The 22531-nt window shown below is 47.9% G+C and overlaps 1 protein-coding gene across 2 annotated transcripts in view; it reads right to left on the bottom strand.

Moving 5' to 3' along the window:
* UNC93B1 (unc-93 homolog B1, TLR signaling regulator) overlaps positions 1–22531 on the bottom strand; it is a 259616-nt gene that overhangs the window by 137221 nt on the left and 99864 nt on the right. For both annotated transcript variants that reach the window (XM_040320883.1, XM_040320884.1), the window contains one exon: positions 21957–22118. In XM_040320883.1, coding sequence (XP_040176817.1) covers positions 21957–22118 — 162 coding nt within the window. The remainder of the gene's footprint in view (positions 1–21956; positions 22119–22531) is intronic.

The raw sequence follows: 22531 nt of genomic DNA, 5'->3' as shown, positions 1-22531 counted from the left end.
AACGCAGGTGGGCTGCGTTCCTTAGATAGACTTCCGAGAGCCGGAGGGCTGTACTTGGAAAGCCTGCGGGCAGAACAGGGGAACATTCAGCAGGCGGGACAATTGGCATGTGAGCATATCATCTCTAACTGCAGTTCAGCCCACACTGTGCGGTCAGCAGAGAGATTACATTATCTCTCTGCTGCCTGCCTTTACTCTGTGTCTGGGACACAGCAAGTGGCAATCCGCTACGTGTGGCATGTGACGTCATGGCAAGTGACAATCTGCATTGTGTGGCAGGTGACGTGGCAAGTGACAATCCGCTACGTGTGGCAGGTGACGAGGCAAGTGACAATCTGCAACGTGTGGCAGGTGGTGTCATGGCAAGTGACAATCCACTACGTGTGGCAGGTGACATTGTAGCAAGTGTCAATCCGCTACGTGTGGCAGGTGACATTGTGGCAAATGACAATCTGCAACGTGTGGCAGGTGACATTGTGGCAATCTGCAATGTGTGGCAGGTGACTTTGTGGCAAGTGACAATCCGCAATGTGTGACAGGTGGCGTTGTGGCAAGTGACAATCCGCTACTTGTGGCAGGTGACGTGGCAAGTGACAATCTGCTATGTGTGGCAGATGACATTGTGGCAAGTGACAATCTGCAACGTGTGACAGGTGGCAAGTGACAATCCGCAATGTGTGACGTTGTGGCAAGTGGCAATCCGCAATGTGTGGCAGGTGACGTCATGGCAAGTGACAATTCGCAATGTGTGACATCATGGCAAGTGACAATCCGCAATCTGTGACATCGTAGCAAGTGACAATCCGCAATGTGTGACATCGTAGCAAGTGACAATCCGCAATGTGTGGCAGGTGACAATCCGCGTCTGGTGACAGGTGACGTGGCAAGTGAAAATCCACATCTGAAGGCAGGGGACGTTGGCAACTGACACACTCGGGGCTCCCACTGATTCTGCATTATAGTGAGTTGAACTGTTTTATTTTATATAACAATGTAATAATATAAATAATGCACTTCAAGCATTTTTATTATTATTTTTTTACTAGTAAAGCTCATGGTGGCTTCACATGTGGATTCTCTGAACAGAAGTGGATTCTTTGAACACAAGTGCTTGAGTTAAAAACCAGGAGTTTGCTATTAACTGCTTCTGCTTGCAAGGGTTGATTTATCCCCCTCTTTTCTCTGACACTTTCAGGTGTTCACAGGTGAGTATAAAGTGGATGCTCTAAGGAATGAGCGACTGTTGAGAATCAATCGACGATCAACAGTCGAAAACTATGCGCAGGTACCCCAGCCCAAGCGTATAATATGCGCTTTGGTCAACACAAGATCGGCGGTAAAACACTGACAAGAAATCTATGATTTCATCCTTCAACACAATCTAGACTGCCTCTTCATCACAGAAAGCTGGCTCACAGCCGACTGCAACACCATTCTAACAGAATTGGTGCCAGCAAATTATTGCATTCAAATGCAAAAAAGAGTGGGGCAAAGAGGGGGGGGGGGCTGGCAGTGATCCACAAAACTCACCTCTCGATCACCAAACCAGTCCTTCAAAACTCGCTTCCATTCATGGAAACCCTCACTCTGCAGCTGCAAACAAATCCCCAAGATACGGTCCATATGCTACTTTGCTATAGACCACCAGACCCAAAAACGCACCTTCTCACGTCGTTGACGGAATTCATCTCCACATATACCCTAAACATCAAACACCTTTTGGTGCTTGGGGATTTCAACCTCTGGGCCAACTCCTCGCTGGACCCCGTAGCCGACGCCTGCATCGACCATCTGGAAGGATTAGGTCTGCAGCAACTAATACAAGGCCCCACTCATGCCTCAGGCCATACGCTCGATCTCATTTTCAAACAAGATTTGGAAATTGACGTCCTGGAAAATGAGCGGCAAACATGGACCGATCACCATGCCATCAAATTCACAATCACCAAAAACGCCAGCCCAAAAAAAACGACAAAACCCGTGACAACTCACTGGACTAGATCTCAGAAGAAGCTCCACTCGTAACTCTTCAAAACAACACTAGGGAACAAAATAAAAACAACCCAACAAAAACAAACAGCCACAGAAACACTTGACGCCATCAACAAGGCGCTACTACAGTCAGCTGACTTAGTAGCACCAATACGCAAAACTTGCATCCGGAAAAACAACTCCAGCTGGTTTAATGACCAGCTGACGTTGCTAAAGCAAGAGTGTAGAAGAGCAGAAGCTGCATGGAAAAGGTGCTCTTCAGATAAAAACCACACCATTTACAAGATAATAACAAAGAAATATCACAAAGAAATCTTCCCGGCAAAAAAAATCATTTCTCCAACATCGTCGCAAATGCCCTTAACCGCCCCGGAGAACTCTTAAAGCTGGTCACTCAGACTATGAATCCTGCTTGTTTAGAGGCCCCCAATTCTGATTCACAAGAATTTTGCAACGAATTATCGGATTATTTCATTAAAAAAATTGAAAAAAATCTGTGAAAGTATTCAGCAAAATGGAACCGTCACCAACTCCCCCCCAAATCACAAACCTAATACCCACATAAATCAGCCGCAATCACCAAAATTCACTCTAAAACCCATTTCCATCGATGCCACTAAAAATATCATCGGGACACTGCGTAACAGCGCAGCACCCAATCATATTATCCCCACTAAACTGCTGAAAGAAAGTGCCGATATACTGGCACCAGCTATCACGCAGCTCATAAACCAATCATTCAAGGAGGGCATGGTGCCCACCTTGCAGGGTAATGGAGAAAGTAGTTGTACAACAGCTGCAACTGCATTTAGACACCCATAAATTACTCGACCCGTTTCAATCAGGATTCCGTCCAGGTCACGGAACAGAAACGGCGCTGCTCAAAATATGGGATGACGCTCTAGAGGCCGCAGACCAAGGAGAATCTTGTCTGTATACTACTGGACCTAAGCGCGGCATTTAAAACTACTGGCTAGGCTAGCTGAAGTAGCCGGAGTCGCTGAAGGTGTTTTACCCTGGTTCTCCTCCTTCTTGGAAAACCGATCACAAATAGTGAAACTGGGGTCTTTCACTTCTGAAAAACGTACGCTATCATGCAGAGTCCCTCAGGGATCTCCCTTATCGCCCGTATTGTTTAATATATATCTTCGCCCTCTCTTTGAAATCATCAGTAACCAGAAGTTACTTTACCACTCCTATGCAGACGACACTCAACTGTATTTCCGCATCTGCAACAAAAAGGATCATTCTCTTGGACTAGAGAAATGTCTTACTCTAATAGATAATTGGATGACAAACAGTTATCTTAAACTCAACGGTTCAAAAACAGAACTTCTCCTGTTTCACGCTAACCGGAAAAATCACCCTGCGTCAACATGGACTCCCCCGCCCATTCTGGGGAAAACTATCACCCCTAGCACCAAAGTCAAAAGTCTCGGAGTCATTTTCGATACCTACATGACAATGGATGCACAAATAGGGTCAGTAGTCAGCGGATCCCACCATCTGCTGCGCCTACTACGCAGACTCACACCCTTTATGCCGAAAGAGGACATTGCAGTCGTGGTGGGAACAATCATCAATTCCAGACTCGACTACGCAAATGCCCTCTATCTAGGACTCCCCAAATACCAAATCACTCGTCTGCAAGTCGCTCAAAATACGGCCACTCGACTAGTGACTGGAAAAAAACCATGGGAATCAATCTCACCTTCACTGAGATCCCTTCATTGCTTGCCAGTAAAAGACAGAATCACTTTTAAGACACTCTGTCTAATACATAAGTGTATTCAAGGCAACGCCCCCCAAAATCTATGCGAAAAAATAAAAGCCCATAACCCCAATCGCATTCTGCGATCCACCAATCAAAACCCACTCCAGATACCCAAAGCCAGATACAAGTCCAAGGGAGATCGAAGATTTGCTGTAAAGGGACCACGCCTGTGGAATGCACTACCAACCACCATCAGACTGGAGTCGGACCACTTGGCCTTCAGGAGAAAGATTAAAACCCATCTCTTCTGAGGTCAAGGGGTTCCTTACCCATGAAATGGATACAGCGCCCAGAGGCGATTCAGTTCGCATGTGTTGCGCTTTACAAGTCTCTCACTCACTCACTCAGTAATGGCAGTGATTTTTAGCGAGACTGCACTTTTGACAAAATTTTGGGACCATTGACATCTATACAGCGATGAATGTGGGGGCATTTTGGTGGGCTTCGTTTTTTTTTTTGGGGGGGGGGGGCAGCATTTCATTCTTGGTACCAGGCAGCACAATGTCTTGGGCCGGCACTGCGCCCCTGCCTGCAGCACCAGAATATTATGTCTGCAGGGGTTAATAAGAGTCAAAGGACTTGTCACAGGCACTCGTCGAGTGCCGACTATACCTGCCGTTTTGGCCACCCTCTTCCATTCACAGAGGCTGTACTTTAGCTGTCATGAATGGAAAGAGATCAATGAGTGGAGGAAACATTAATTTCGCTGATCCCCTCATTATGCATTCATAGAAGTACATAGTTCATAGTCTGCACTTTTGACTAGTACCTATGATAGGTCCTGTGCTTGTATAAAACCACCCCCAGCACTGGAAGATCACTGATGCAGGGAGGTAGAGAACTTTGAATTTCAAGTAGGACAACAAAGCAGCATCACGGTCGCATTGACTATAAGTACTGTCCCTTGTGCTGATAAAAAAAAAATTAAGCTTTGACTAAACTAATGCCTCGTACACACGATCAGTTTTCCTGACAAGAAAAGTGTGATGTGAGCTTTTTGTCAGGAATTCCGACCGTGTGTATGCTCCATCACTCTTTTTCTGTGAGAATTCCTGCCAAGAAAAGCAGGATCCTATTTTTTGTGACAGAAAAAAATCCTGGGGGGAATCGCGGTCATCTCTACGCAATTACAACGCGAAAAAAAATGCGCATGCTCAGAATCAAGCAGAAGAGCCAAACTGCCTATTGAACTTCATTAATTCATTACGACTCGGCTCGTCGTACGTGTGGTACGTCACCGTGTTCCTAACGTTCGCAATTTCAGACAAGATTAGTGTGACCGTGTGTATGCAGGACAAATTTCACCTGTTTTAGTGCTGAAAAAAAAAGGGATTTTTAAATACAGCTTACCTGTAAAATCCTTTTCTTGGAGTACATCACGGGACACAGAGCGGCATATTCATTACTATGTGGGTTATATGGAGTACCTTCAGGTGATGGACACTGGCAATCTCAAACAGGAAGTCCCCTCCCTATATAACCCCCTCCCATAGGAGGAGTACCTCAGTTTTGTAGCAAGCAGTATGCCTCCCAAAATGGTCCCCATAAGAGGGGTGGGAGCTCTGTGTCCCGTGATGTACTCCAAGAAAAGGATTTTACAGGTAAGCTGTATTTAAAAATCCCTTTTTCTTTATCGTACATCACGGGACACAGAGCGGCATATTCATTACTATGTGGGATGTCCCAAAGCAATGCTTTAATGAGGGGAGGGAGACATCTTCCCAAGACAACAGGATTTAATTTAGAGATATACTCAAATAATAATAATAAATCCAACTTAGTCGAGAAAAATTAAACTTAAATTTAAATTTTAACTCAAGGGTGCCCCCGATTCTGAGGGTCTTAAATCACAGCCTGCAGCACCGCCTGCTCCAAGGCTGTATCAGCCTTCCTTCTAACGTCCACCTGGTAAAATCTTTTAAACGTGTGGACTAAAGACCAGGTTGCCGCCTTGCAAACTTGAGCCATAGAGATCTGATGGTGTGCTGCCCAGGAGGCGCCCATGGCCCTAGTAGAATGAGTCTTTACTGACAAAGGAGGAGTCAACCTCTTCAAGCCGTAGGCCTGAGTGTTTAACTGTTTAATCCACCTCGAGACGGTGGATTTTGCAGCTGCCTGCCCTCTCTTGGGCCCATCTGGTAAATTGAACAACACCTCTATTTTTCAAATCTTCTCTGTAGCTTTAAGCTAGGCTTTCATGGCCCTTGACAATATCCAAGGTATGCAGCAACCCTTCCTTTCTGGAAGTAGGTCTAGGAAAGAAGGATGGTAATACCAAATTCTGGTTTGGATGAAAACTGGATATAACCTTTGGTAGGAAGGAAGGATGAGGGCGGAAAACCGACCCTGTCCTTATGCAAAATAAGATATGGTTCCTTACAGGATAAGGCTGCCAGCTCCGATACTCTTCTGGCGGAAACTATGGCAACCAAAAATACTGACTTCCTTGTCAGTGAAACCAAAAGAATTTAAGCCAACCGCCCAAAATGTTGTTTCTGTACACTTGACAGAACACGATTTAAATCCCACGGACAAAGCGGGGATTTAACTGGAGGTTTAATACGCAAGACCCCTTGAATGAAGGTCTTAACTAGCGAGTGAGTGGCTCAAAAGGTTGCTTCTGTAAACCTGACAGAACCTGATTTAAATCCCACGGACAAAGCGGGGATCTAACTGGAGGTTTAATACGCAAGACCCCCTGCATAAAGGTCTTAACCAGCGAGTGGGTGGCCAGCGGCCGCTGAAACCACACTGACAAAGCTGACATCTGTCCTTTGATTGTGTTTAATGCCAGGCCTTTATCCACTCCTAGCTGGAGAAAAACTTAAACACTCGATCAATGGTATACTTGCGGGAAAGCCATTACTTGGACTCACACCAGCCTACGTAGGTCTTCCAGATCCTGTAATAAATCACCCTGGAGACCGGCTTTCTAGCCCTGATCAGGGTAGAGGTTACCTGCCTAGACAGCCCTCTACCCCTGAGACTCAGGGATCCAGCCGCCAGGCCGTCAAATTTAGACGCCGTAATGCGGGGTGAAGGATCGGGCCTTGTGAGAGTAGGTCTGGCCGTAGAGGAAGCGTCCAAGGGTCTCCCACTGCCATCTTTAGGATTAGTGAGTACCATGCCCTTCTGGGCCATGCTGGAGCTACCAGGATGACTGGTTTGTGCTCCACCCTGATCCTGCGCAACAGGCGGGGTAGTAACTGTAGCGGGGGAAAGGCATACAGAAGTTTGAACTGATGCCAAGGGCACACCAACGCATCGGTTCCGCAGGCCATCGGATCCCCTGTCCGGGATATGAACCCGTCTAGTTTCTTATTGAACCTTGATGCCATGATATCCACGTCCGGCACACCCCACTTCTGACAGATTGTCCGAAAGACCTGGGGATGTAGAGACCATTCCCCTGGCGACAGAGTTTGGCGACTTAGGAAGTCCGCCTGCAGGTTGTCCACTCCGGGAATGAATATTGCCGATATGCAGGGTACATAAGCTTCTGCCCATAAAAAAATTAAGCTCACTTCTCTTTGAGCGGCGTGACTCCTGGTTCCCCCTTGGTGGTTTATATATGCCACAGCTGTGGCATTGTCTGATTGTATCCTCACCGGGAACCCCTGCAATTTGGTTGTCCAAGCCTCGAGGGCTAGCCGAGCAGTTCTGAGCTCCAGGATATTGATGGGCAGCTGCTTGTCCGCCTCTGCCCAAGTACCTTGGCGAGTGCTACCATCCAAGACCGCCCCCCAGCCTTTCAGGCTGGCATCTGTGGTCACTATCTTCCAGGCTATGGGGGAGAAAGATTTTTCCTTTAGCAGATTCTGAGGGTTTAACCACCAGCCCAGACTTTGCCGGACTCTTGATGATAGAGTTAAAGGAAACTCCAAGGCCTGGGCCTTCTTGTTCCAAGCTGTTGGAATGGCTGCCTGTAGGACGCGAGTATGGCTCTGTGCGTAAGGTACCGCCTCGAACGTGGCCACTAGCTTGCCTAGTAAACGCATACATAGGCGAACGGTTGGCTCTCTTTTGTTTAGAACCAATCGAATCAATTCTTTGATAGCTTTGACCTTTACCAGGGGCAAAAATACCTTCTGCTGAGCCGTGTCTAACCTCATGCCGAGATATTCCAACTGTTTTGAGGGTTGAAATGCTGATTTTTCTCGGTTTAGGATCCAACCGAACCTCTCCAGGTACTGAACCGTGAGGGCTACTGCTCGCTCCAAGCAAGGAGCCGAGTGATCTATGATTAAGAGGTCGTCCAAGTATGCTAGGACCGTGACCCCTTGGATTCTTAGATTGGCTAGAATTGGAGCCAGGACCTTCGTGAATACCCGGGGGGCCGTAGCCAGCCCGAAAGGGAGCACCACAAATTGGAAGTGACGCTGGGCCACTGTGAAGCGTAAAAATCTTTGATGTGGCTGGAAGATCGGTATATGAAGGTAAGCGTCTTTTATGTCTATAGACGCCAGAAAGTCGTCCTTCTGGAGCGCGGCGGCTGTTGACCGAACGGATTCCATCCGAAATGACTGGACCTTTAGGTAAACATTTAGACTCTTTAGGTCCAAAATGGGTCTGACATCGCCGTTGGGTTTTGGTATGACAAACAGATTGGAGTAGAAACCTAGCCCCTTCTCTTGGGCTGGTACCTCTACTATCACGCCCTGGCGAAGCAGACGATCCAATGCCGCTAGCAGCAAGGCCTTTTTTGCTGGATCGTTCGGAACCCTTGATTCCTGGAAATGAGGCGGAGGAAACTTTTGAAACTCTAATCTGTAGCCTGTGGCCACAGATGACTGGACCCATTTGTCGGGGATGTTGGCTTCCCAAACCTCTGCGAAGAGACGAAGCCTTCCCCCCACTCGAGTGAGTGGGGGCGCCCCTTCATAAAGCAGACTTAGGGGCTGGCTTTGTTGGTTTGCGAAACCATGGCTTCTTGCCCCCAGGGGCCTGTCCCTGCGACTTATTGTTAAAGTTGGATCACGCAGGAGGCCGTCGATACTGCCTGGAATTTGAGGTACTCGGCATAGGGGAAAGCTGCTTTTTAAAGGCGGGCCCCCGGAACCTCTTTTTTACTGGTAGAAGGGTACTTTTACCACTTGAAATAGTCTGAATGTATTTATCCAGATCTTCTCCGAAGAGTCGCCCTCCATGGAAGGGGAACCCCGCCAGCAGTTTCTTGCATGGTGGCTCGGCCGCCCAGTTCTTTAACCATAAGAGCCTCCTCATATGCACCAAACATAGAGATAGACGAGACGCCTGTTGGATGGAGTCCTTTATAGCATCTACCGCAAAGCACAAAGCTCTGGGAATATCGGATAACTCCTCTGCCTGTTGGGCAGGAATGTCCTTAAGCATCTGTTTTGTCTGGTCCTTTAAAGCCTGACAGACCCCGATAGCAGCCACCGCTGGCTGTACCACTGCTCCTGCCGTAGCAAAGGAGGCTTTCAAAAGTGATTCTAAACGTTTATCCACCGGGTCTTTAAACATTTGTATGTTTTCCACCGGGCAAGTTAATGATTTATTCACACAGGAGATGGCTGCGTCCACCGCTGGGAGCGCCCATTTTTTGGCAAATTTCTCTTCCATAGGGTAGATAATAGAAAATCTTTTAGGCGGCAGAAAAACTCTGTCCGGCCGTACCCAATCCTGGAAGATTAACTCCTCTAACAGAGGATGGACCGGAAAAACTGCGTTGCTCAAGGGTGCTTTTAAGGATCCCAAAGAGGAAACCTCCGGAAGCTGAGGCCCTGGTAAGGGCATCTTAAAGGCCGAACGGACCATGTCTGTCAAATACTGTATCCATAACCTCTCCGCTTGGGAGGCTGAAAATGGTTCCTCTACAGTAGATTCCCCAATGTCTGAACCCTCTAGGTTCTGGTCCAATTGATCCTCCTGATCTTCTAATTCCTCCGGGGAAAGAACCTCATTATCCGAGGATACACCCTTAGGCGAAGGGGATCTAGTCCGCTTCTTACCTGGCATGGATCTGGTGATCATAGCTGCCAATCTTTCCTCTAGCCCTCCTAGGGAGACGGCTAGCATCTCCTCTGTGATAAACACAGGGTTGGGTGGATCTGGGCCAGCCTCAGCACCAGACCCCCCTACTGGCTCAACCAAGGCACCCACCACTGCTTGGTTGACAGGTGGGGAGAGTACCGGCATAGCTTGACTCGTATCCTCAGAATCCGAGGGGGAACCCTTTGGTTTTTTGACCCCTTTTGCCCCTTTTGATCCCGAGCCTTTGGGAGCCATGGTACAATACCGAGGTACCCCCGTATACAACAACTAACTGTTGTAACCAGGAGATAATATATATGTGGTTTAGGGAACAACAGTACTACTGATGACCAAAAACCTGGTGGGGAATCCAGTCAGTGCTTTTTCCTTTTCCTTATTTTTTTTTTATTTTTTCAAAAGAAAAGTTTTTTTTTTTTTTTTTCAATTATTATATATATATATTCTCTTTTTTTTTTTTTTTTTTTTAAAGCACACTGTCCCCCACCAACAAAATTGCTAGTATCCACCTGCTGCCATAAGGATTTTTTTTTAGGCTGGACAAATTTAAGCTAGTTCTGAATTCCAGAACTGCAATACTCGCTTGCGCCACCGGGTGTCACTGTCCTCAGCCGCAGCGCTGCCGCTCTGTGTCCTCCTTGTTCCAAGCTCAGACTGAATGAGCTGTACATCACAGAGGAAGGGACGCCCCTTCCTCCTATGAACCTGACGTCCCCGCCCCCCCCCCCCCCTCCGAAATGGCGCGAAATTTTGCTATATCTCGTGCGCGCGCCCGCGCGCGCGCCCGCTATCGGGGGGGGGCCATGCTGGAGGACACCAGGAGGATACATGCCACAGCGCAGAGGAGCTTTAAAGCATCCCTTTACCGGACACAGAGCGGCCTAACTTCAGCTGCCTGCGGCCTGACACCCAGCCAGGTAGGAACTCTTGGTAGGTTAAGACCTAAGTTCTGGGAAAGGTATAGGCCCACAGCCCCTCCTTTACCCACCTAGCGCGCAGCCAGATGGTTACCTGCAAACAGACCAGGGAATCCAATATTTGGGGGGTAAAATATCCAGACCATCCTGTCTTTCTTAGACATAGTGGCCCCAACTGCCAATGCCAGAGCATACACAGGCTGACCTCCCCATAGATCCCTGGAGGGCCCGCTGTCGAACCAAGTCCCGCAGGCCCCCCCTCTTACCTGCTCCATGCCGCAGGACCTTGCACAGCAAGCGGTCCAATCTTCACCCATCTCCGTGGGTAGCGTACTAGACCTTCAGGCCCTGTGGTCCTGGAAGGAACCCACTGTCCTGGACCTATACAGCACCCTGGCAAACAGGTTACTTTAGGCACTTTAACAAAAAGGCTCTAAGTCCTGGGCCCAGGGTCCAGCTCTCTAAAGAGAGAAGCGTTATAGGCAAAACCCCCGGCTTGGGGGCCCGGGTACTGTCCACTTTGGCACTGAGGCACTTTGGACAGATCCGGTTAGCCTGCCTTGATCCCAAGGATGTGGAGGCAAAGCTATTCCATGACCAACACCTAAGACACTGGCGAAAAAACTGAGGTACTCCTCCTATGGGAGGGGGTTATATAGGGAGGGGACTTCCTGTTTGAGATTGCCAGTGTCCATCACCTGAAGGTACTCCATATAACCCACATAGTAATGAATATGCCGCTCTGTGTCCCGTGATGTACGATAAAGAAAACATGTTTTTTCTTTCGGAAAAACTGATCGGCCCAGATTCACATACAAACGCCTATCTTTAGGCGGGCGTAGCGTATCTCAGATACACTGCGCCGCCGTAACTTAGAGCGCCATGTCCTGTATTCAGAAACAACTCGCGCTGTAAGTTACGGCGGCGTAGTGTATCTGACACGGCGTAAGCCCGCCTAATTCAAACTAGGCTGTTAGGGGGCGTGTTGTGTGTAAATGTTTCGTGATCCCACGTAAATTATGCTTTTTACGAATGGCGCATGCGCGCGCATGCTCAGTATCACGTTGAATTTTCAAAGTAAATTACGCCTGCTCAATGCTTAGTCGACGTGAACATAACCTACGCAAAGCCCCATTCACGGACGACTTACGCAAACAACGTAAAATACGATGCTGTTCATATGTTTCCGACATCCATACCTAACATGACTTACCCCTGCTTTATGAGGGGTAACTTTACGCCGGTCTGACGCCTTACGTAAACTACGTATCTTGATACGCCGGGTGCGCGTACGTTCGTGAATCGGCGTATCTAGCTAATTAGCATATTCAACGCGGAAATATACGGAATCGTCACCTAGCGGCCAGCGTAAATATGCACCCTAAGATACGACGGCGTAGGAGACTTATGCCGCTCGTATCTAGGCAACTGTGAGGCGTATCTGATTCTATGAATCAGGCGCCGAGTTGCGACGGCCCGCACTCACAGTTACGACGGCGTATCTGGAGATACGCCGTCGTAACTCCTTTGTGAATCCGGGCCATCGTGTGTAGCATAAAGCTTTCAAAATAAAAAACGTCTTAATAAAAAAAACTTGTTTATAATGTATAATTTGTAATTTTACATGTACAAGTGGACAGTCATTTTAGCTAATTACATATGCAGGATCTGTTTCCTCTTTCCAAATGTAGCGCAGGCATTTTTGCCTTTAAATATTATATTAATGTTGTATAGTGTTATTCCATGACTAATGCTATAAATTGGTATTTGGCATCACCTAGTGGCTAAAACGTGAAATGGACTTCATTTATTTTTGTTTTCAAGAACATGGTGAAATATTATGCAAATTACCTACCCATGAACACACGGGGCTCAAATGCATGCTGGGTAGGAGATAAAAGGCCCTAAGGTGGCCATCTTGGGTCTCTTGTCCCTGGGAAGCATGGCCTTCCAGCAGAGCTCTGTTTGTGTGTGGGTTCGATAGAGCTCTGGCCTACATCGTGCGGAGCATAACAGCACCCCTTTGATTCTGCTTTATACCACAGCGTGCTGGAGCAGCAGTGTGGTCGAACCAGAGACCCTTGAAGGAGGTAACTGAGGACTCCTGGTCGTCTGTGAAACAGAACAGCGTGACAGTGTGGTCGCAGCAAACAGACTGAGATCCTGTGGTAGCGGAGGTATCCATATGTCTGGACCTCGTGTGGCGAGAGGGCTGATGCTCAGAACTTTGTACTTTTCACACACCTAGACTGATTGCATAGTGTTGCTGGGACCGGTAGTTCCACGGAACAGTTCAGTTCAATAGAGTCACCTGTGCATAGGCCTCAAGCCTGATTTAACTATTTAGTGACTACCGCTGGAGGTACATTTCTAAGAAGAAATACACAGATACTTTTCACAATTTAAGCTACTGTTCTATGTTGTTCTACAATGCTTTATTGAGCAGAGAACCCTTTGGATTACAATCTTTTTCTCACAATAGCTAGCAGAAGACAGAAGAAAGAAGACCAGAGACTATACTGTATTCTTACCGCAAGGCCTTGCAGTGCTGTAACCACTTACTAGAGGCCGTAGGGGGAATATTGAGTTAATTATACTGTGATATATCATTCTTGCCAAATACTGTGTGCTGCATAGTGGGTTTCACAGTGTCTACATGGTGTGCTGGAAGTGGGAAGGTGCCCGGTGCTGTGTTTGTTGCCAGAGCATTACTCCCACTTGGAGACACTCCTGCCAAAGCAATGCAGGTGGCTCTCAGGCGATTGCCACCTACAATCTCTTGTCTCATTATTGTATACCAATTGTGGTTCCATGTTAACGATAAAACCTGTTCTAGTAAATTTACCTTTTGTTTTAACACAAACAGGTGTAGCAGTGTATGCCCGGGTAACAGCACAGGTAAAGTGAATACAATCTGTGTCTATTCACCTGTCTTTTATTATTGAGCTTCACACCAGCACTGCACCACAGCTGTGTCGAGGGGAGTGAGACCAAATTATTGGGGGTGTTAGAGCAGAGTACAGGCCCAATCAATCACCAGCGGCTCCTTCGGGGGTGAGCGCTACACAAATAATCTTTTTGACAGCCCCACATTTCTTTAATGTACCCATGCAAATCATGCACCATACATTTGCTTTTTTTTATCCTTGCCCCCCGCTGTCCTACCCTGTATTGGGAAAACCTGACACTCTGCACGTTCAGGTTTTCAATTACTTGATAAAGCTGTCTTCCTTATTTATTGCTTTTAAAGATAGTATCACTTTTTATGTGCTTGCTTGGGTTTTCTTTGTGTACTCTAGTTGCTTTCCACACTCCAAAGACTGGTTAACTGGCTCCTACTCTATATACAGTATATTGGCCCTAGTATGTGCATGAATGTGTGGTAGGGACCTTAGATCGTAAGCTCCTTGAGGACAGGGACAAATGTGAATGTACTATATGTAAAGTGCTGCATACATTTCCAGCTTAAAAAATACATGTAATAAATAAAAAATATGCAGCCTGACTACATTACAGTAATAGATTAAGAGGGTTCAAATGAGCTTTACTTGCTTGACTAATTAGAAGACATGCATGTTAAATGTGTATGCACTCTTTAAATATACTGTATTTCTTTGAAGTGCCTTCATGGGACATCTATATTTGCATTTTTAGCTCATTTATCCATATCTACTTTTTCAAATGAAGCCACCTCTAGTGTGCTAGAATGGAATTGTACATAGTTGTAGCTTTAGCGTAGGAAAATTTTGCCTGGCTCAGAGCCAGACTGGGTAGATTCTGGGTCAGGGTGGGTGACCCAGGAAGGTTGAATGACTCATCAGGCAGCACCTCTGGTACCTCCCCCTACTTGATGGAACCTTGGAGAAGCTTCCAGAAGAATGGGAGGGAGGTTGGGAGGAGCTGCCTGGAGTATTGCTGGCCAATTGTGCTGGCAGAGGGAGGACACCTCTTAAATACTCAGAGTCATGCCAGCAGGGGGAAGTTGGGTATAAGATGGTGATGGAGTGCTGATGAGGTTGTCGGTGGCCCTTGAGGGTAACCCCCTAGTCTGGGGGGGGGGGTGACCTCAGGCTCAAATGCTGGAGGGATCCTCTTACAACACGCAAAGGAGTCCTGTGCAGGAGGCACGGGAGCAAGAGTGAGGACAGCAAAAGTCAGCTAGGACATCCAGGAAATCTCATGGAGAAGACAGCTGGGTGGTTGGTGAGTTTGACAGTCTGGGAGGACTGTGGGAAGTAGCTAAGGCTAGTGAAAGAGGCAGCTACAGCCAGTATAACAGCACTGGAGAAACGGGAGTGAATCACAACTGCGGATACAAGGACCTCAATGTGCGACAACTCAGTATTAGCCCCAGGCGTCACTCCTGTCACATAAAGAAGGGCGTTGATTTATTAAGGATGGAAGCATTAAAACATGTGACCAGACCTTAGCGATTAAATATATTTTAGCTTCAAGGACTATATTCCAATACACCTCTACATGCGCGTGATTATCAGTAAGGGACCCCAGGCGTCGCTCTTAGCAACAGGAGTTTGGAGGTTCTCTACATCATATCACCTGCAGCATGTAGGGATGTCATAGGTTACTAAGGGAGATACCATGAAATAGTATCAACCCTTAGACAAGAAAAGTTTAGGGAGAACAAGTTTGAACTATTAGGCCGAGGCCTATAAGACATTTGTACTTATGCCAAGCTTGTATTAATTGAGAGTTGTAGTAACAACTGGGTACTTGTATATCACATGTACTGTAATAAGGTAGTATCACCTGCGTTTACGTAGTAAAGTAGCTTATGTAATTACAGTTGCATACTTTATAGAAAGATATTAGTATTTCATGAGAGAGGCAGTATAGCTCAGGTATGTATTATGCATAGATGAGGTAGTTATAGCTGCATACATTAGACATAGAATTGGTATGTTGAAGGTTGCTGAGCCTTTAAGTTCGTTTACAGGCAGGGTTTAGCATAGTAACATCTCCCATATAATATGTTGATAAGCAGATGGCATATGTAGTAACACTATTGTAGCAGTTGAAATACTAGCAGTAGATCTTCTATAGGACTACAAGTGTAGCAAAGGTTACTTATCCGTCTGTAGCTTCTTTAGATAGGAGACAGAGTTCTCATAAAGGAGGATGGTTGCCAAGTTCCCTGTACTTGGTTTGCAGAAGGCTGTATTGCAGAGAAGACTTCAGCAGCAAAGGAGTAGTGGTTTCCAGGAACAGTGTTACAGCATAGGGAGCTGGAGAACCGGCAGGTGTAACAAGGCCGCAAGGGCTGACAAGCTACAGCTCAGACTACTGCTGCCACTACAACTGACAAACAGCTGGCAATAATAGAACACCACCTGTATCTCCTATACATGCCTTTTTAGGCAGGAGATCAGGTGCAATGCATCGCAGTGATTCAATGGAGCGCCGTATAAGACACACTTCCGCCTTCCAGGCTGGAACGCATCACAGCACCGGGCGATGAAGTCATCGCACGAGCGCTGTATGCGTTCCATCATGGAACATACTACAGCACTGAAGCGCCCACATAGAGAGAGGAGCAGGGGCGCAACAGTGCTTGTTACAGCCAGGCAAGCTGGCAGTGCCTGCAGAGGTGGTGCCAGGATCAGTAGCCACAGGGATGGAGGCTGAACATTGACATTTGATACACGTCTTCCGGTTCCAGCGCCACATGGAGTAGCTGCTCTCTTCTGCAGCTCCCGCCGCACGACCCAAATCGGCTTAAAATACCAGCCCGAGCAGCCATCCGAGCCCCCCTCCACCTCTGGGCACATCCCCACACGACCATGGACCGATTCGTGGAGAAATCGGGCGCCCGCAGCCACACGGCCCAGCCGCAAATCGAGGCCCCGGCTTCGGCCTACCCCGCTCCGCGGACGTCAGACACGCCGGCTGCGATGGAGGTAAGCGGCGCCATCTCCCCCTCTCCTCCTCCACATGCCTCCACACCCCACTCAGCGGGGGATAATACCACCGAGCGTATAGCTCAAGCCGTAGCCGCCCTGCTGACCCCCATGATAGCGGCATCGGTGGAGAAGGCCGTGAACGCCGGGATGGTGCAGATCAAGGCCCAACTAGGAGAACATGGCTCACGATTAAATGAGCTGGAACACCGCTTGTCTAGCGCCGAAGAGGAACTCTACCATGCCCAGGCCATGGAACACGCACAGGACAAGACAAATCAATTTGTCCTCCAGAAATTAGACGATTTAGAGAACAGATCCAGGAGGAGTAACCTGCGATTCGTCGGTGTCCCGGAATCACTTCAGGCCTCTGCACTCTCAGATTTCTGCGCTCAGCTCGTCCCGGAAGCGCTGGGCCTCCCTGGCCCCTGCACGGTAGAACGGGCCCACCGCATGGGGGCATTCAACTCGGACCGTAAGTCACCGTGTCCGATCATCGCCAAATACCTAAACTACGCTGACAAGTCCCTCATATTGCATTCCTTTCGGCAAGCCCGCCAGCTCCAGATTGATGGCATAAAAGTGCTAGTATTTCCTGACTATTCCATCGAGGTCTCAAAGAAACGTAAGGCCTTTCAACAGGTATGCTCTGAACTCTTCAAACAACAAATTAAGTTCACCTTAGCCTTCCCTGCCATACTACGCCTCAAGGCCCCTAATGGAGATCAGCTGACTTTTCAGGACCCCTCAGAAGCCGAAGCTTTCCTGCGGTCGCGGCATGCACACCCCAACCACCAGACGCCCTCCAAAGCCCCAGCACTTAATCGTCCCCTGGACCAAAGAAGCCCGAGGAAGGAATCACCTAAGCGCTTCAGGGCCTCGGCCCAAGAACCGGCCTGGGCCACCGCGAGATGATTTCCCTGCAACCACCTCTCACTCCTGGTTTACTTCTTTTCCTTGAGCGCTTTGCTGCACCGTCAAGGTCCCCTCTGAGCAGGTCTTGCTCCTGCACCACTTGACCCCCTACCTACTGGCGATACCTCACCCCCCACATCGACTGGATAGGTAGCATTATGTGTTACAATATTTGTTTTATCCATTTGGGGGTTTTATTGCACCTCTATAGTCTACCTTCATTACCCCTTTTGATATGGTATGTCCATGCTCATGCAAGTTGTACTTTACTTAGACCAGTCATGTTCTCTCTATGCCCCCTCCCCGGTTGACTATCTATGTATTATGTTATCAATGTTATTACTGTTACGTGACATTTGCGCCTCCTGGGCTCACTCTACGCATTAAAATTGCTTTCCCCCCCCACTACGGGCACTGCTTGTTAGCCGCGTGAAGCCTTGCCACCTAATCTTGGGCTCTCGGGCACATGTCACCAAGGTCGTGATAAGGGGCCTGCTCGTACAGTGACTCCATGTGTAAAAAAGCAAAGTTTTTGCTATTGGTTTTGTTATTTTTGTTAATCCCATTTCAGGTCTCCCTTTTGCGCCTCCTCACCCCTCCTCCTTCTCCCCCTCCCCCCGGCACCTACATACATGCACCGTATGCACCCCCTCCCCCCGTGACATACAGATTCTATTATGCCTTTACGTGGTGATCTCCCTTGGCCCCTTATCAAGCGGTGCCCATCATGAAAATACATCTCAGACCCCATTCCCGGAACCCCTAACATGAAAGTTTTTTAATGGAATGTGAAGGGACTTAGATCCCCAAATAAGAGAATGAAGATCCTCAGACACCTAAAAAGACTTAAGGCGGAGATAGCACTGTTGCAGGAGACCCATCTATCCGCATCTGATTTCCCGCGCATTAAAAAACTTTGGGTGGGCACGGTCTTGGGCTCAGAAGCTGTTGGCCGCAAGGCAGGTGTCCTCCTACTGATCCATAAGAACCTTTCCTGCACGGTCCTAACGGTGAATTCCCATTCACATGGCCGGCTAGTCTCAGCTCACCTCAAAATTGGTTCCAAGGAACTGGTCATCTCTAACGTATATGCCCCTAACAGCCCAGGAAAAGCGTTCTACTGCAAGCTATCTTCCTGGCTACTGCAAAACACCAACCTCCTACACTTGGTCGGAGGCGATTTTAATGACACTCTGCACCAGGTAGATGACAGATCTTCCCCTAGATGCTCCCGCTTAGGCCTTGGCCCATCGCAACCCTCGCTCTTTGCTTCCACGATGGACTCGCTCCACCTGCGGGACCTATGGCGCTTGACTCACCCCGCGGACAGGGAATTTACATTTTATTCAAACCCTCAGGCAGTGTTCACTAGAATAGACTATTTTTTCGGATCGGACGACTTCATCCCTTTGGTGTCAGCCACTGATATTCTTGACATCGCGGTATCCGACCACGCCCCGGTTTCAGTCTCCCTTGACAACCTAGACCTTCCCCCTCACCCGAAGTTATGGCGTTTTCCCTCCTACCTCCACAACCATTCCAACTTCCAACATTTTATGGAGAAAGCCTGGATGGAATACTCCTCGGCGAATGCTCCCCACATAGATGACCCAAACCTCTTCTGGGACGCCGGCAAGGCTTTCCTCAGGGGTCAAATCATTTCCTACGCCACCTCTTTCAAGAGAAACGCCTTATCTAAGTATAAATTAGCCAGTTCCCGACTACATAAGGCACAAAGAACCCTCTATCTAGCTGACTCTCCTGACAACAGAGACGAGTGGCACGCAGCCAAGAGGTCATTCGATACCTGGACATTTGATACACAACCCAAGCAGGGCCGGATTTGCTCTCCCTGCCACCCCAAGGCCAGGTTCCGCAATGTACCCCCCCCAATTAACGGAGAATGGTAACCGGATGGCAGGGGCGGCACGGTTAGTTCAAATATTTTTTGTTTCTTTTATTTAAATTTTTTTATTTGTAGCTTGTCGTTTACTTTTTTTGTGTGTGTATATATATATATATATATATATATATATATATATATATATATATATATATATATATTTTTTTACCTTATTCTTTACTTTAATTACTTTTTTATTTTATTAATTGAATTTTTTTTTCCACCTAACTTTTAAAACAATTCCCTGTGTGATAGCAATTGGAGGTGACAGGTTCTCTTTATTGACCCTGTCACCTCCAAAACAGGAGTCCTAGCACTGTGCTAGAACTCCTGTCACAGCTGAGATGGGAAGAGCACAGCTCTCCCCTCTCACTGTGTACATCGGGGGAGGGACAGGAGAAGGACTCGGCGGCTAGGGGGAGAACTGAGTCCCGAAGACAGAGCCAGCAGAGAGAGGTATGTGGGGGGGGGGGGGCAGCACACATTTTACAAGTGATTTCAGGCTATATCGCCACAATCACTTGTTAACGAGCGAGCGGATTTCCCCACACTACATTTAGCCCTGCTAGAAAGCAACTTACCGCCCTTAACTGTATGTTCCGGCCGTCGGGGGACTCCATGCTGCTGCCGCCCCTCTGTGCCCTGCCGCCCCGAGGCCTGGCCTCGGTGGCCTTGTGGGAAATCCGGGCCTGAACCCAAGGGGCCCGGGGTCCCTGTCTGTAAAGGGCTTTTGCTACAAAATCTGACCCATGCCTCTTTTGTCAGATTCATGATAATGTCCAGCTGAGTCAGTGTTCTTTTTTTGCAAGCAAGTGAATGCTGGAGGAAGAGAGAGGAGTGTATATAGACTGTATATATATATAGAGAGAAGTTGTCCTTGAAGAAATTGTTACAAGTCAAGTGGGCATCCCATAATTAATTTCCCTATTCCCTATCAAAGTTGTATCCCCTCAATAAAACATAAAAACAAAGCACTGGGCTATTTATTGACTCTGGGAAACTGTAAAGATTTGGTGTGCCTGGCTGTGCAGGGTGGGGGATCCCTATTCTCCAGCAGCTCTTACGTGGGGTGCGCTACATAAAAAAAAACATACATTCTCACGGTTCTTTGTGGTTAACTATTGCGCTCTTCAGTTGGAACGATAGGGCTGATTGACTCTCCGCTCAGCGCATGGGTGGTTGCCGCTCTGATAGTCATGGGGGGAGCTCTGTGGTCACGTCACCTGGGATGCAGTTTGTTCCCGTTGGGGCGCTCGGGTGATTGAGGCCTCAGACCGCAAACCCATTCTGGCAATTTTCAATGTTCTTCGGTGTGGCTATCCAGGGCCATCTTTTCCATTGGGCACGCTGGGAAGTTGCCCGGGGGCCACACTTGCCTGGGGGGCCCCACCTGCCCAGCAACCCCAGTAAAAAATTATGGAGAGCGGCGGGTCAGAACTGTGCATGTGCAGTTTGCGGAAATCGCAGAGCACATCCGATCCTCCACGAGTGCTGCCTCTGTCTGTCTGCCGATGATGACATCAGCCACACCGCCAGCGCCGCCCGCCAGACAGGAGGAGCTGAGGGTGGATGGACGGAGCAGAGTGGTGACTCGTGGAGTAGACAGAACAGACAGCACAGCAGGCTTGAAGCAGAGTGCGGCGGAGTCGAACCCCTGTCGGCAGTGCCGGTTTTCGTGATCCTGTAACCTGCCCAGCCCCCAACCAGTACAGACATGGAGTGCCCTGGTCGGTGTCGTACGGTGAGTGGCTGACTGTGCAGCTTGCACAAAGATATCGGGATTGGGGGGGCAGTGGTCAACCCCTGATCATCTCCTGTACCATGTCCACCAGCCTCTGACCATCTCCTGTACCATGTCTGCAGTCTCTGAGGGGGAGTCTGGAGAGAAGTCAAGAATGGGAGCGCTGCCGTGTTGGGGGTCATGGGAGAAGTAAGACAGCAGACTATAGGATAAAACCAGAGCAGCCAAGCTGGAGCCATCTGACTGAGCCTTGCACGGTGCACCTGAGAGGAGGTCAGTGACAGCGCCACCAGGCCAGTCTGAGGGGCAGGGGGTTGCTGTTGTAAGAGGAGAGTGAATAAAAACATGTAAGGGGGCACTGATATAAAGGTTCCCCCCTCCTATATTAGTGACCCCCTTAGTGTATTTCTTCTATGGAAGGTAGTCTCTGGTTGCCAGTAAAGGTCATGATTTTTGTCAGTAAAAAATTCTCGTGTGTGATTGTGTAGACAGGGCTCCAGTGCACTGTTTTCCCGGGGGCCTATAATGCTCTTAAGATGCCACTGTGGCTATCGCTGAGGTGTTCTGGGTGGGGTAAATATGTAAACTTTTCTCTTGTGATCAAGCCTGTTTGCTATGTTAGTCTAGACACTTCAAACGTGATGTTCAAGTTTGTATGCTTGGGTGCGGGAATGTTTTGACCATCTTTATTTCTATGCACCATGTATTTATCTTATGTATGTCGTGAAAATATTCAATAAAACTTTTAAACTTAAAAAACATGCATGCTTTATTTTTTAGAACTTACCTGGTAATATAATTCCCTATTGACGTCCAGAAGGGGACAATCATAACTCCGATGACAGTTGCTGATGGGACGAGGGTGTAGTATCTTTCCCAGTAATTGGTAGAGACAAACAAGGCATAGATCCCAGAGGAGAGGAATAGCATCCACTTTGTACCAAAAAATCTGAGCCAGGGAAATAGATGTCATCAAGTCAAGAATTATAATCCCGTTTTCCTGTCTAGTTAATATGTGGTATCAATTTTATCATCACAGTCATCAACATTTTAATCACTTACATGATTTTGCATCTGCAAGTTTCACTGATTCTGGTGATTTGGGTGATCTGGGACTTGATATGGCATATACAGTAAGGGGGAGATTTACTAAAACTGCTGCACACAGACTCTAGGGCAGCTGTGCATAGTAACCAATCAGCTTCCAGTGATATTGTCAAAGTTTAATTGAACAAGCTGAGGTTAAAAGCGGATTGGTTACTATGCGCACAGCTGCACCAAATTCTGTGTGCAGCACTTTTAGTAAATTTCCCCCTTAGGGCTCTTTCACACAGGCAGACCGTATGTCCACTTTTTTATCCA

This window comes from Rana temporaria, chromosome 8 (genome assembly GCF_905171775.1).
Source record: "Rana temporaria chromosome 8, aRanTem1.1, whole genome shotgun sequence".
Taxonomy (NCBI): domain Eukaryota; kingdom Metazoa; phylum Chordata; class Amphibia; order Anura; family Ranidae; genus Rana; species Rana temporaria.
Note: the sequence above shows the minus strand (reverse complement) of the source record. Positions and strands in the feature narration are given on the sequence as shown.